Source organism: Oxyura jamaicensis, chromosome 10 (genome assembly GCF_011077185.1).
Source record: "Oxyura jamaicensis isolate SHBP4307 breed ruddy duck chromosome 10, BPBGC_Ojam_1.0, whole genome shotgun sequence".
Classification (NCBI taxonomy): domain Eukaryota; kingdom Metazoa; phylum Chordata; class Aves; order Anseriformes; family Anatidae; genus Oxyura; species Oxyura jamaicensis.
Window position 1 is genome coordinate 7,532,951 of NC_048902.1, and position 15,965 is coordinate 7,548,915.

The 15,965-nt window shown below is 37.6% G+C and overlaps 1 protein-coding gene across 13 annotated transcripts in view; it reads right to left on the reverse strand.

The window, feature by feature from the left end:
- HERC1 (HECT and RLD domain containing E3 ubiquitin protein ligase family member 1) overlaps positions 1-15,965 on the reverse strand; it is a 97,237-nt gene that overhangs the window by 80,949 nt on the left and 323 nt on the right. For all 13 annotated transcript variants that reach the window (XM_035335850.1, XM_035335854.1, XM_035335857.1 and 10 more), the window contains exon 2: positions 89-1,044. In XM_035335850.1, coding sequence (XP_035191741.1) covers positions 89-1,018 — 930 coding nt within the window. In that variant the 5' untranslated portion in view covers positions 1,019-1,044. The remainder of the gene's footprint in view (positions 1-88; positions 1,045-15,965) is intronic.

The following is a 15,965-nucleotide window of genomic DNA, read 5'->3' on the forward strand; positions in this document are numbered from 1 at the left end:
CAAATGGCTTTCAGTGTTGAGAAACTGTGTTTGAGTTAAGAATGCATCTGTACTTGCTAGGTAGAAAAATTAAAGCTGGTATACTTACCAAAGACCGTCGCATCTGCATCAATATACTCATAAAGCAATCAAAGCTGATCATCCCTTCTGGGCTTTGCAGCATCTTGGTCTTCTCCATGCTGTTTACTACAGCTGATGCACTTAATGCCATTTCTATCCATTCAAGAAGGTATCGCAGGGAACCTCGTTGGGCGGCCAAGCCAAGAAGCAATTCAGAAGCTAACCTACGACCTAAAGTATCTGCCCCAGAGTTTGGAATTGTTACTCCTTTAAGAAATGTTGTTACTTGTGATAAACAGTCCAACCCCATCGGTGGTATTTTGCTTTCATTTGCTAAAGATAATGGTGGTAAAGAGCTCACAACTTCTATTGCAGTATGAATAACATCATTGCAGAGACTGAGTCCAGGTCCCGATGCCGGCATCATCCAGCTTTGTCTCAGCAGTGCAAACAACAAGCTTAATCCAGTCCGTACCCCCATTTCTATAAGTGCATCTGTACTCGACCGAGGACGTTCACTGACAGAATGCACATCTGTTGATCCAGAACTGCTTTCTGGTGAATGCTGCTGTTGTTTCACCTTACCCTTATCGTGGTATTTATTAGAAAGTGCATAGAAGACACGCTGCAATACAAGGAGACGTTTTCGAAGTGCTCCAGCAAATGGAGAGTCTGAGCACACCATCTTAGCCAGTGCCAGCTGGCTGCTAAGAAGAGCATCCAAATAGTGGTCCTGTTCATCGCTAGATAGAGATTCCCGCTCAAAATCCGGAAGCTGAGGTCCTTTGAGGCACAGAACCTGCTGGGGCAATGGCACTACTTCTTTATTGCTAACTAACTTAGCGTATAAGATAGAAACTCCCTCCCTTGTTGCAATAGATTCACTGTCTTCTGTGATCCAAGAGCTGTTTAGATGTTCAAGCCATTTCAGCTTCACAGGTGGGACCATAGCTGCCATGTTGGTTTACTCTTTTGCCATTAGGCCTAAAGATGAAAAAAAAATAAAATAAAAAAACATAAATAGGTGTGCATTATTATCTACTAAACTTACTAATCACACAGTAGGATAAATCCTAATAGTTCTTTAATAAAGCAAGCAGCAAAAAAGTTTAATCACCAAAAATCATCAAAGTTGCACCATTTTGCCCATATTGCAAGAATCTGGAATTCAGAGCCAATACTAATAGTTTAAGACTACTGTAAAAATGACATTTTGCAGTTTCATTTTGAGCTTCGTTTTAAGCAAGTACATGGACATGCAATTTCTTTAACATGCTGTAAGAACTGTAGTAAACATCTACGCACTTTCTAAATCCATATGCATAAAAATTAACGCAAAGCAAATTTAATTCTGCTATAATTCAATGCAAGTGCGCTTCTAAACTTCTTGGGGAAAATTAGTATTCTCTTTGCAGACAAGACAATGACCTCAACAAATGCAGAAGATCATACACAACTGTGCACAAGTGAATGGAGTACCAGGGTAAAACTTGACAATAAACAAAACTACTAATTCGGGCCATACAACCCGTCAAGCATCCTCTAAGTCCTGCTGTCACAAGCCAGTCTCTCCACTTTCTACAGTAACCTAGAGATCTCCTTAAAACTCAGGTCAGAATGTTAAAAGGAAACCAGGACAGATGATTTTATGCCACCTGAGGGTGGCACATTAGGAAGATCCGATTCAGTCAGTGAATAGGCTCTTCAGAGCCAAATATGCATTACAGCTACTCCAAGTAAATTTAAAGTATCAAATATTATGTATTACGTTATATTACTATTATTTCATAATGTGTGACTTTGTGAGTATTCAAAGATTTAGGAAGGATTTTAAGGAAGGGATCACTAACAACATGAAGGGAAAGTAAGAATTTCACAATGAAACACTTTTCCAGGACAGTTCTAAGTTGGTTGCCAAACCAACTTGACAGCTTCCACCATTCTTTCAAATCAAACACGTCAGTGTATTTAAGAAATCTTTTTCTGCTAACTATTTTAGGGGAGAAAAAAAAAGAAAAACCCATTACACCCTTTTATGTAGATTTAAACTCAATGAAGCATTATGAAGAAATTGCTACAAAATTCCTGGGAATCTGATGGTTAAAATGCAACTCCTATCCACATACCACAATGTTTTTTTCGTTTGCTTGTTTTTTTTGGCTAGCACTATCCCCTAAAATAGACCTCTCTTCTTCTTGTTGCACCACCTGAACCCAAGTCAACCTATGTAGCTAAGTGGAAAGATCCCTTTTTTCCTTTTAATTCCCTCAAGAGACAGAATAGGGTCTGAGTTCTACATAAACAGTCAAAACCTCAGTTAGAAAATCCTTGTGTGAAAGTCAAATGCTTTGATATCAACCCACTTACAAACCATCTTTTGTGAAAGGTATTTTTAAGGTTAACAGTTAATTAGAGGAGACTGCATCTTTTGTTCACTGATCTAAAATTCCAGTTCTAAAATAAATGACCAAATGGAAAAATTACACTTAATCATCTTACAGAAACTCAGACCTTTTTGAAACTTAACCTGAGTGCATCAACTTTCAAACTAAACATGGCAACATGTTTAAAATGTGTAAAACCTTTAGAAGGGAGTATACTGTGTTGGCATAGCAGACTATTTTCTGTACACAGTCCTTCTCTTAGGATGACATACTGTCTTGTAGTCCCTCAAAGCTCAGCAACAGTAAATCTCTTAACCATACCACTCAAAGTGGAATTGTAACCATTAAAAAATGCTCAGAAAGGAGTCTTTTATGGTCAAAAACATACAGTATCATTAAACAAACAATGCTGTAATAAGCTAGTTTTAAAAATTAAGGTGTCGAAAGTTTATAGAGCAACTGTATGCTCTAAAAGAAGCTACATAGAGAAGACAAAATTAGAAGGAAAAAGATCAAGTTAGTGTCTAGTTAGGTTTCACAGAAATCATTCTTTATCTTGAAACCAACAATTTAATATTTTGATGTTGGCAAAACAATGACAACACAAAGTACAGAGGCACCTCTATTGCTGTATACAAGTACGTCGCATGGAGAGAACTGTATGCAAATGAGAAGTAATAAGATTAACAGCTTGAAATTTAATGGTAAAACATGAAAGCTTACACAACTGTGAAAAAAAAAAAAATCTCCCATAAGTAGAGAGAACCTATCATTTGAAAATGCAAAAAGTAGGAAGAATCTAGTGACTCACAAAAGCATTATGAGTCATGAAAGAGACCAAATACATGCCTGAGTGGCATTAATGAGCATTTCCAGAATGGTTTGGGAATGATAGGGTGAGGGAAACACTTTTACACAATGTTACAAAATGCTCATCAGTTGGATACCAGCTGAAATTCTGGAAATTATTTCTGTCATCTATAACCTGACTGCAAAAAAGACTGATACTGGATCATGCAGAGAAAAAGACTATTCTGATCTAGCCTGAAGACTAGGATTGTGACCTTTTACCACAGCAAATCAAAAAATAAAGAAACAAAAAAATCTCACAAAAACTACTACAACAACAAAATTAGTCTACACATTTGACAGAGAAAAAAAAAGGGGGGGGTGAGGGGATTGACTGTGTAAGCAAAAGGAGAATACAGGCATAAGAACAAAAGGGTGTGAAGCAATCACAAATGAATTAAAATTGAAAGCCTCGTAAATCTGTTCCCAGTTAAGTTCTGCAATGACTCTTCAATATAAGTAGACAACACTTTTAAAATGGAGTATAATAAACTCTGGTATACAACTCAAAGAATTTTCCTAGTCTCAAATTTTCATTCTGCTACAGAAACATTTATTTCAGGCTAACAAGATGATCTTCCCTGACGAGCTTTCTGTTACAAAACCAAATCCTAAGTAATCTGTTACAAGAACACAAAGTCAAATTTGTTCAATTTTTGCTATATTTGGAGTTATATGTATGTTTTAATTATTTAGAAAGTGCCTAGTATTGTCCTACCGACTGCTTTCTGACAGACAGATGAGCATGTATGGGGAAACACTGATATCAATGTAGCAATGCAAAGCCCTTTTTTGTCATGACACACAGCATCTCACCATAATTCACTTCTTCTACCTATTACAGAATTGTATTTTAACATTAGCAACAACGTTTTTATTTGACCTGGTTACAGTTTTCAAAATATATACAAATAGCATTTACTTGGAAGACAGGTAATTCAAGGTTCAGATGTGGAGAAATAAAATGTTGCAGAATTGTTAAGTATCAGCATTGTGATGATTACCTCAATGCTGAATCATGCAGTGGGTGACCCTGCTCCTGCATAGTAGTATTCTTCTCCTCTAGGATGAAGGAGAATACTTTATTCTATACCATACAGTAGCTTTTCTGACCAAAATGTAAACTGCTGAACTGCTGAGCAGCTCACACCTCTCACATAGTAACAAGAAATTCTACAGGAAAAAAAAAAAAACAAAAAAAAAAAAAAACATACAACTAACAGTAGTCTCCCAAGAAAAAAGTGACATCTAGAACTCCTATGCATGTTGCTTAGAACTCAGAAATGGAAGTTATAAGTATTTTCCAAAAAATTATTCCAACCAACCCCATGAACGTATGCCACAAGTAGCCAGAGCCAAGCTCCCACAGAGACTAGTGTTTGCGCTGTCTTAAAGTTGGCTTATTGTGAAACTTGGCCGAGATACAAGCAAAGCCTGTACTAGGAGAGCTTCTTAGCAGGGTTACTAGCCCAAGCCCAACACCACATTGATGGAGTCATGCAGTTTCCATGTTCCAAGCTAGTTCACAACTCTTGCAGCAGCATGTACAACAAAACTCAGTTCATTCCATCCCATTATTTTCTTCCATCTCATGATTTCAGGCTGTTCAACGAACACTAAAAAAAAATGAAAGCCATATGGTTTTGGAGTAACTAGCTTTTTGAATATCCACTTAATTACAAATTAAGGAACGGCTTCATTCCTAGATCTTATCCATTGTTCTGGATCCCAAACCTGGCATTAAGCAGGAGAAATCTATAGAACAGAGTAAGTGCTCTCAGCATGCCATTTTTATATGCACCACATATAGTTCAAAACCTGTCTACTTTTGTCTTACTATTTTTAGTGCTCTCTTGCAACCTAGAGGCATTTTCTTTAGTGCTTTGCAAATGGATTTAGGATATTTTTTCTGACTTTAGTGGATATATTCCAATTAAATAGGTATTTTTGTGTTGTCTTGCTTGCTTAATATTTTTTACACTTCCATAAATACAGAACTTTCAGTAGACAGCTTTTGAACCCAACAGCAAAAACTACAGAAGAACTACATGCATGGGAAGTAACAATGAAGCCATTAAAAACACCAAAGTTCGTTAGTTATTGTTTATACAACAGTCCATTGCTGCCAAGGTAAAAGCATTGATAACGTGACAGAAAACTTGTCATTCTGAAAATGAAAGCTGAGCTTGAAAAACTTCTCCCATACAAGGAGGCACACCGATAGCAACCATTGAGTCTAAGGTTCTTCTAAGACTGAGAAAATGTAAGAAACGCAGTGGAATAAATCTGAAGGTAACTACAACTGCCTTTATAGCCTGTCCACTAACTCTGAATTCCAAGATTTTTGGTATATAGTCAGAAACCAATCTAGAAAACCTCTGTGAAAGAGCTGATTCAGTGATTAAAAAAATTATTCCAGGAAGATATCTAAGTAAGTGGAAACACTAGTTGTGCATAGCTGATGAAGAAAGCTTTGTTACATGAAGAGTAAACAAGTAACACTGAAGATAGCAAAGCAAAAATATAAGCATGAAACCACCTTCAGCAAAACCTGTGGTACAGTCAAAGGTCATCTACATTTCTCAGAAATATTATACTGAGGAAAGAATTCACATATTTCTTATCCAATTTAACAGCTGCCAAGAAAGTGGTTTTCCTTAACAAGTGCTAGGAGGAAGACTCAGCAACCTCTGAATACTACTGGCAGTTCAAAAATAAAAAGAAGGAACTGCTGCCAAGCAGAAGATGAAGGAAAAAGGATTTGTCCACTACGCTCTTACAAACTACTGCTAAGGCTGGGGGGAAATGATGCTGAATAGCTTTGGGAGTCACAGGCAGTGCTGTAGACTCTACAACCAAACTGATTTAAAAGCTTAGATTCATCAAATACTCTACTAGAATGTTTGCAGGATCTAGAACAAAGCTCTTAATTTCCCTTCACTTCAACTGAGACACTAAATGCTATTTTTTTTTTTCCTTTTAGGTCACATGAAAGGGAGTGAAAAGAACCTTAAAATGAAACCAATATAAAATTAAAACAATATAAATATAATCAAGGTGGCTTTTTTTCTCCTGAACTAAAAGGAGAGTAGGATATTTAAATAACTAAAGAAAATATGCTTAAGAGAGCTCTCTTCAATATTTCATGAAACATGGAACTTAACTAGAGCACAGGCAACGGTGGATTTTTTTTTCTCTGTATCAGTCCACCATTTAACATGCATACACCAAAGAGGAAGGAGTCCAAAACTTGCAAAGCTGTACCATGAAGCATGGGTCATCCCCATGTTTCAGGTTTGTGTTTAGAAGCACAGAAGTACAAACCAGCTACCTCTAGTCTGTTCAGAGCTTTCTGCATTATATCTGGTGAGATCCCACATGCAGCACTGCGTTCAGTTCTGGGGCCCCCCACATAAGCAGGACATGGACCTGCTCAAGTTAGTCCAGAGGAGGCCACAGGGATGCTCAGAGGGCTGAAGCACCTCTCCTATGAAAACAAGCTGAGAGGGTTGGGGTTGTTCAGCCTGGAGAAGAGAAGGCTCCACTGAGACCTTAGAGCCAGCTTCCAGCACCTAACGGGGGGCCTACTGGAAAGCTGAGGAGGGACTCTGTCAGGGAGTGCAGTGATACGACAGGGGGTAACAGCTTTAAACTGAAAGGGGGGAAGATTTAGATTAGATATAAGGAAGAAATTCTTCCCTATGAAGGTGGTGAGGCTCTGACCCAGGCTGCCCAGGGAAGCTGTGGCTGCCCCATCCCTGGAAATGTTCAAGGCCAGGCCGGAAGGGGTTTGGACAGTCTGGGCTGGTGGGAGGTGTCCCTGCCCATGGCAGGGGGCTGGAACTGGGTGATCCTTAAGGTCCCTTCCAACCCAAACCATTCTGTGATTCTATAAACCAAGTATTAACTATAACCAAACATACAAATTACCACATGCTATACCAATCAAGCTGTAAGCTCAGGATGAAGTTTTGACTACTTGCAATAATTAGTAAGCATAAAAAGTAGATAAAAGGCTGTATTTCAAATTCAATTAGATTGAGTTAATAGGAATTTTGAATATTATGAAATTATATAAACAAATGGTCAGTATGCATTTTCACATGGCCAAGAACTCAGAGAATGGAAGTTCACCATTAATGTAATTTCTCCTTTTCCTATATATTTCTGTTCATCTATTTACTTACATTATGATTTAAAGAGTTTCTTTTTTTGACAGTGCTATACCGGGGGGGGGGGGGGAAGAGCCTGCACGTATTTGGCAGCAAAACAGCAAAATGTATTTAATATATTTATCATTTTCCCCTTTGAGTTAAAATATAGAGAAAAAGAGGAAAGGTACCACATTTCTTAGAGGAAAGGTACCACATTTCTGGGGGAAAAAAAATGAAGCCTGCAGTGGCCTAGTAAGCCTAGAGAATTTAAAATATTCAGTGTTATTACAAGCTTTGTTTTCTTAAACTGGAAATAATTCAGCCTGAAATCAGACATCTCTAACAGCTCTCTTAAAACATTCATTTTTTGAGATCTAAGTGTGCCTACATTAACTAATAAACCACTTGCATTATAATGTGGAAGGCCTGTTGCCTTCATTAAGAACAACAGATTAAAAAATCAGCTTTCTTTTAAGATTCACTAATGGTGTAGGCCAAACAGTAAATACTTTTACAGAGGATATAGTGTAATTTTTCTACATAAATAAGAACTACATCTGTATCTTAAGATGTAAATAACGTTAATTTCTTCTCTTCATCACCACAGCAATTTAAACATTCAGACACTAGAACTTGACCTTGCAATTAATCCCAGCTTGTTTATTTCATACAGTACAGTTTATTTTACACAGCACCATGCCAATGACTGCATGAATGTATGAACAATTCTCTGATGGAAAACTGACATAGCAGATGTAACAAAACAAGCATTTCACAACAAATATATGAACACAGATACTTTTTTTGTATATATTTGTAGTAAATACTATAAATGTTACAGTATATCATGTATATGCATCTGAAGCAGAAGTTTTAATTAATCCTTCTTTCTTTCCAAAGTGGAGTAATTCTTTCAAAATGTTGCTGTTAATATAAAATGAAATTAAGTGAAAAGTATGTAAAATGTGTTTTTGAGTTTGTATCTATATAAGGTGCCATACAAAAGTTAAAATGGGACTAGAAATTAAGTTTTCCAGCCAAATATTACCATCTCCTAAATTACTAGAATGTGAACAAAGCAAACAATTAGGAGTTTTTCTTATAAATGCAGTTAGCTCAGATGACTGTCAAATCCCTAGGATTTTTTTTTAAAGTTCCCAAAAGCTGTAGTAAAAAAACTAAGAAGTTTTTGTTTCTTCTCACTTTGAGGTAAGTGGGACAGCTTTGATCAACTTCAAATACATGTATAAGAACCACTCACTAAAGGCAAAAATAAAAAATAAATTACAAAATGGGTTATTAATAGAAATTCTCAATTTCAATACAGTCAAAGGACTTCTGAATGTGCAAAAAGCATGTAAATATTAATTTATTCCAATACAGGGAGAGAGGATGGATTTTTTTTATTATTTTTTTTTTTAAAAAAAGAGGACTTCTGCGTAAGGTTGAAGGTCAAAGCTGAACTTAGTGGGAAAGACTGCTCCTGGACAGAGTGTACACACAACCTCTCAAAAGGAATTTCCATAGTCTCACCTTTCCAGTTCAGCTTGGAAATTATAGGAGATACTTGAATTTGTTGAAGAACTGCTTCCATGCAGCTTAGCAAATTTATCCTAATGTAAGTAAACAGGAAGTTGTTAAAAACTTCTTTTTTCTCCAATGTTATTTTAGGTAAGTTCTGAAGAAAGCAGAAGTCCCGTATACATAGCTTATCAGAGGTCTGGAACAGTTAATTTATTTTAAATATCACTGAAAAAGTGATGCAATAGGCTTTTATTTACTGCCTCACTGTGATGATAATATACTTCAATTACAGAAGTGGAATCTCTTCAAACTTGCAACATACTAGTTTTGTAGCGTGAGCACTTACAACCATTATACACTATTTCAGATTCATTCAAATGAATGTAACATTCTTACCACTAAACCTAAGTCTTTACCTAAATCTACTAAATTATTATCTCAATGTTCTGAGCAATTCCTAACAAGGCTATGATGCACAGAAGAATGTGGTTATGTTTATTTCTTCCCTGCACCGTCAACTGAAACCAAAAACTCTCTTTGCACAGGGGCAGTGCATACCTCTGATCATCAGTTTCATCCATCCTTCCCCTGCTCCCTCTATTGCTATGTGATCATCTGCACTGACACAATGACATACAGATGCATGTCTCTATGGCCATCTGCATGGCATCTCCAGAACTGAATGTGGAATGCAAGATACTGATGTATCTTGAATTCAAGCTACTGTTGTATCTTGAATTTATACAGCTGAAGGGCTGTCTTCTGGTTTTGCTGAGTTCTAGTCCTAACAGTTCCTAACATTTCACAGAATGCCATAATCACCTCAACTTTTTCCATTCCTCTCTTTCACACTTCTTACTTAAGAGGCACACAAAGTCCCCATAAGAACCATGCTTCACGTTACCAGCTGTTACGATGCTGCAATTTTTGCAATTCTTAACTGAAGTTTTACAGTTTGAACGTACAAATAAGTTTGATTTTCATTTCTTTATTAATAAAGGCATATTTTTATTTTATAACATAGATAAGGTATACATTTGTATGTATTACACATATTATTTTTACATTTTTATGGGTTTATTTGTTTATATACACAAATATATTACTTCTTGTAATATATATATATATATATACATATATATATTACATTCCTTAGCAGCAGATATCAGGGCTCCAAACAACACTTTTTTCTTGAAAGACTATTCAGAAACCAGGAATATATAAAATGAATTAAAATCTTGCCTTCAAGAATAAATTAAATGCACAATTTCAAGCAGAAATATTTCCCAGGCACGTTTTGCTTTCACGCAAAAAGCAGCACGAACTTAACTAACTCAACAGAACCCCTATAAATTCTTACAGGTACTGAACTTTCCTTGAAGTACCTAGTTTCTACAGCTCTGAAAGTAAGCATCTAGACAAGAAAATCTCAACAAATGCAATGTGTTTTCTAAAAGTATAAAACAATACAGCTACTAGACAAAGATTTCCCAACTCATTGATTCAGAGGACAGACATGAAACTAACACAGGCCAGCTTCGCTTCAGTGGTTTCTGAAAAAAGCTACAGAAATTTCTGAAGACTTCAGCTTAGCAGGAGATAACTCCAACTACTGCAGAGGTATTGTGAGAGATGAGAAGTTAATCCAAATGATTATTTTGTAGCTCCGCTTAACTTGGTGGACCCCACATCTGGATTCTCTCAAATAATTTGAATGGCCTATAGTGTGCATCAATGGCATTATACAGTTCCAAGATGAAGACTGTGACTTCCTTATATACCATGAAGTGCACTGTAGACACAGACAGTTGAAGATTCCTCAGCAATTACCACAAGGACAGAGTTCATCTAGCTTTTCTTGTAGGTCAACAATGTAAAACCTTCGAACACAAAACCTACAAGATCTTAAATACTGCTCATAGCCAGGGTGAAATGAGATTGTTCAGACCAATACTAACAGAACAAAAGCTTGCCTAAAGAGTTATTTTTTCAGTATTTTAGAATTATGGAATTGGCTGGGTTGGAAGGGACCTTAAAGATCACCTAGCTCCAGCCCCCAGCCAGCCCAGGCTACCCAAAACCCCACCCTGCATGGCCTTGGGCACTGCCAGGGATGGGGCAGCCACAGCTTCCCTGGGCAGCCTGTGCCAGGGCCTCACCACCATCAGAGTAAAGATTTTCTTCCAAATATCGAATCTAACCCACCTTCTTTTAGTTTAGAGCCATTACACCTTGTCCTATCACTACAGGCCCTGGTATTTTAGTTATACTAAAAAGTACTGTAGATCACTGTACGAGACAACGCTCTTGAAATGTTCTTTTTGTACAAAACAATCTATGCTCATTGCCATGCCAGATGTGAGGCGAATGGGAATCTACATGTAACAGTCATGGGAACGAAAAGGAGAAAATGATAAACTACAAAATACTGACACTGAAGAGAAATTACTACACAGGAATAAAGAATTTAAACTAAACGGACAAAAAGAAACATTAAAAGCAGAAAAAAAGAAAAAGGGAGAGATGCAAGATAATATGAGATGGACAGTAGAACAATGAAAAAAAAGCCAGGGTCTCCTACAAATCTGAAGGAGCAAGACAAAAAACACAAACCAGGAAAAGCAAGCAAGAAAAGCTGTTACAGAAAATTCGTTTTCATTCATTAAAGAGGGGAAAAAAAAAAAAAAAAAACTGACAATGTGACAATGAAATATGTACTAATATAAAATGATTTGGTGGATGTCTCTCTACTCGTCACAACATCCACCGTCTTTCTTCCTTTCTTGTATTAGCCTTCTGCTCAGCAGATGGAAACCAAGTTACTGATATTTTAATTTGGATTATTTCTGCAACCAGATATCACCTTTTGTCTCTAAACACTAAATTCTAACTAGTTTCATAGTATTTGTCAGCTAAGTCATGCTGAAGTTCTAGTGATACTCTTCAAACTTTGGTCTTTCTTCCTGCATGATTTTCAGTTGTTCTAAGACTGTTTATTCCTTTGGTATCCTTGAATATAAGTCATACTAAAACTTTGGGTGCAGTACAAAATGTACCCATACAAAAGGGAAGAAATTTGTTATTTAGTACTCGGTAGAGAAGCCTACAAAAATCAATTTCACTCATTACTTCTTCAGAGGTATAACAGTATATCAAACCAGAAGCTGAGAAAGTATGAGAGGGTCAACATAACCATCAAAAGCAGATAGTAAACTGTGGAGCTGAGAAGCGGACACCCCCATCCACACATAAAACACATGGCACCAGTTTGAGGAAAGAAAGGACCGTGATCTTGCACTGAGAAAGGCCTGAAAACCCTGGTGAATTCTTACCACTACCAGTCTTCCCCAAGGCACAATCACATCATGATTCTTCTAAGCAAAAGAAAGTTTTTGCTTCAATCAGCCTGCTAAACTTCTGAGAAAACTGGCGAGTTATTTTTCCAACTACTGTTTAAAACTCTTTAATGAAGAATAATTTTATGGCAAAGTTTGCTTCTCGTAACCTCTAAGACAAAAACAAAGAACAGATAAAATAATGTGTAAAATTTCTTTTAAAAACCCTGAAAGGAGGAACACTCTTTGCACTAACAATTCTCTCATAGCACATGGCTATGACTTACAGCAGAGAGGTGAACTGTATGACCTCCAGAAGTGACTTACAACCTCAATTATTTGATGGTCCTCTTACCATGTTTTTCAGTCACTTCTATCTCTGGAATACAGGGAGAGGTTATTCTATTTTATAATAGAATTGAGATCAGTTTTACTTTCATATACACATATACCATATTCAAGAGAGTAAAAAAATGTACTCAAAGCTAGACTGGAACTTATATGCAAAATGAGCAAATTTTTCACTTTGCATTATTATTTTCATTTCTTGACTCAGAGTACTCCTAGCATAAGTAACTCAAGACCAAACTTTTGTCGTATAAATTTGTGCATTTATAAGGAAGTGTTTGATGTTTGAGGATGACAGTTCTGTATTATGCAATGATGGCAGAAATAATAATAATGATAATATGACTCTTCATATAGACTCAGAACTGTTGGCTGTTCTTTAAACAGTAAATTAATTCCAGCTCCCAGAGAGAACATGACTGCTTGAGCCACCTAAACGTGCTCCCAAATTGCTTGATGACATCAGGTCAATCACAACAGGCAGTCATGGCCAGGGAATATACCTGGCCAGTTCCCAGGCCACAATTACACTTGCTGTTGACTGGCAAATTCCATAGCCACTGGGTTCCAGGCTAAACTTTTTTTTTTTTTTTTTTCCCCCATCTTCAGAAGTTACACAGATTACTGGGAAGTTACTAAGCTGCATAGTATCTGCAGCACACTACCAGCTACTTTACCAGCCCTAGGAAAGGAAAGCTCCATTTTCTAAGGGCTAATTCAGATGTTTCAAGGGACAAAATACTTAACGGATTTGAATTTTCCAGATGAATGTCACCACTATGGAAACAGAAGGGAAAAAAAACTGCCAGCAATTTCAGGGTTTGAGTACTTCTGAGAGAGGTTGGACTAGATGATCTTGCAGGTCTCTTCCAACCTAGATGAGTCTGTGAACTAATCATGAGAAAGAAACGTAAGCAACAGAGTACTTACCATTCTCTAACATTACTTTGACAACAGGAAGTTAAACCAATAATAGACATATGTACCCTATATTTAGCTAAAATATACTAGTGCAAGATTTTTGTAACAAAAAAAAAAATCAAGATAAGTATCTCTATGGTATCTAAATGAAGTCAATTTTATTGAACAGATAATGACTTCCTAACAACCTATGATCGGAACTCAAATATCTGTTCCACCAAAGTCTTCTCAAAATGCACATAACCTGGCTCCATCCCTTGTAAGTAGAACAGGGTAAGAGTGCTCTCCTACTCCATGACAATTACAAGAATTACATTAGTCAAAGTGAAGGAAAGATCGGAATACTGAAAACGAGCCCTAAAAAAAAAAATATTCAAATGTGTATTTTTTATTTTACTATCAAAATACCACGACTAACTTCACAAATGGGTTTCCCCATCTGTAAAATCCCTCCCACTATCACTAGTACTTTAAACTGTGCTGGTCACCACTGCACTTTTTCCTTCAAAGAAGAACAAAATTATCTACCTGAAATTATGAAAGACAAAAAGCAATTGAGATTTTTAGTCAGGCTGCTTAAAAGCCTTTCCTAATTAACCAATATCCGTTTATTTAATTTCTGAAATAGAAGAAGGAAAAAGCTTTCACTCCTAAACTACTGTTCAGTTCAAGGACAAAACAAATTTAAAAATGTGTGATTCTCCACCAAAAGTAAGTCAAAGACGTTATAATCCTATTATTCTTAAAAAACAACCAGATAAACCTTTCAGTACCTCCTTTACATAAACTGCGGAGCAAAATTTCATACCCCTCCCCTTTGACTTCCAACCAAAAATACATTATTATCTTTAATATTAAGGCAATGAACAAAATATACATAATACATTTAAACAAGAACGTAAGAGGAAAGTCTTGAACATATACAGGTCTGCTTATGCTTGGAGAGAAGGAGCCTTGAGATGTTTCATCCTAAGGGAGAGACAATCACTGTGTGTAAAGCCACCTAACAAACTCCTTCCAAGTGCAGGGACAGAGGAGACTGGCCATGCTTTTCGTGTGTCCTATGTCACTTCAATATTGTGCAACTTTGAATCTTTCATACAAAACCAACAGATTCCTCTTAGAATACTGTAAAGCAGTAGCAGGCTGACCAGGTACACAATCTACCTTTCCAGATTAAATGCCTATTAGATTTTTCACATGATTATCTGAGACTCAGTCCTGATATCCAAGTCCCTGCAATCCCCCATTCCTAAACAATGGAGATTATCATAGAATGGTTTGGACTGGAAGGTACCTTAAACACGATCTGTTTTATATGGTACCTCAAAGGAGTAGCATTAAATTCAGGATGTGTAAATGTATAGCTTCTAATTTTGTTATAAATTAACAGAACACTTAGCTAGACTACAAATTTGATCAAGATCACAACACGATATGTACACATGTGCATACATCATACAGTCCCAGCTACAGCAAATGAACCAGTCCGTGAAACAACAATCAGCTTAGATATATGACATGAAGAACAGGTCTGAAACTACAGACGTGAAGATGCTTTTATCAAGTCCACATAAGCCTCTCTTATGCAGCTTGTGAAAGGGAGAGACTGTAACAATAGGGTTCTGCCCCTAATGAACATGAAAAGCTGATCGTAGAGAAAATATTCTATCTACTAAAAGAAAATAAACATATGCGGTTTTACAAAAACCAATCTGCTAAAACATCACTTTATAATACAAAATAAGTCATCTCTAAGTAAAAGCATCCATATAATTTTTCAGCATGGCAAACAGGAGCCAGCAAATAAGCCATGTGGAGACAATGCAGTTCAGATGACAGGTCAGGAGATGCACAGAACACCTAAGGTCATGCAGTTGACAGAGGCCCACATGACAAATTTTAGGCAGTATTTTGCAAGGCCAGCCAGATACACTTAGGACAGACAACCAGAGATGCACGTAACGCACAACCACGCTACAACCGCATTCACGGGGAAACAGTGGGCGCTCCGAGACTCTATGCCGAAGCAGAACACAGACTCTGTACGGCTCATACAGGCTCGAAGGAGCACGAAAAGCGCTCCCCTCCCTTTCCCACAAATGATGCAGAGGTGCCGGACGCCCGCCGCTCTCTCGCCCTCAGTAGGGGGGCAGCGACCCCGGGCCGGCCCCGCCTGCCTCCCCTTTCTCTCCATCCCCGCCTGCGCGCTGCCCCCTCCTCGACGGCCGCGGCCGGAGCTACGGCCTCGATGCTCCCCCCACCGAGACCCCCCCCCAGCAGGACAGCGGCTGCCCCCGGGCCGGCCCCGCGTTGGGGCCGGAGCGGCGCTAATGAGAAGCGCCGAGGAGAAGCGCCCCCCCCCCCCCCCCCCCCCCCCCCCCCCCCCC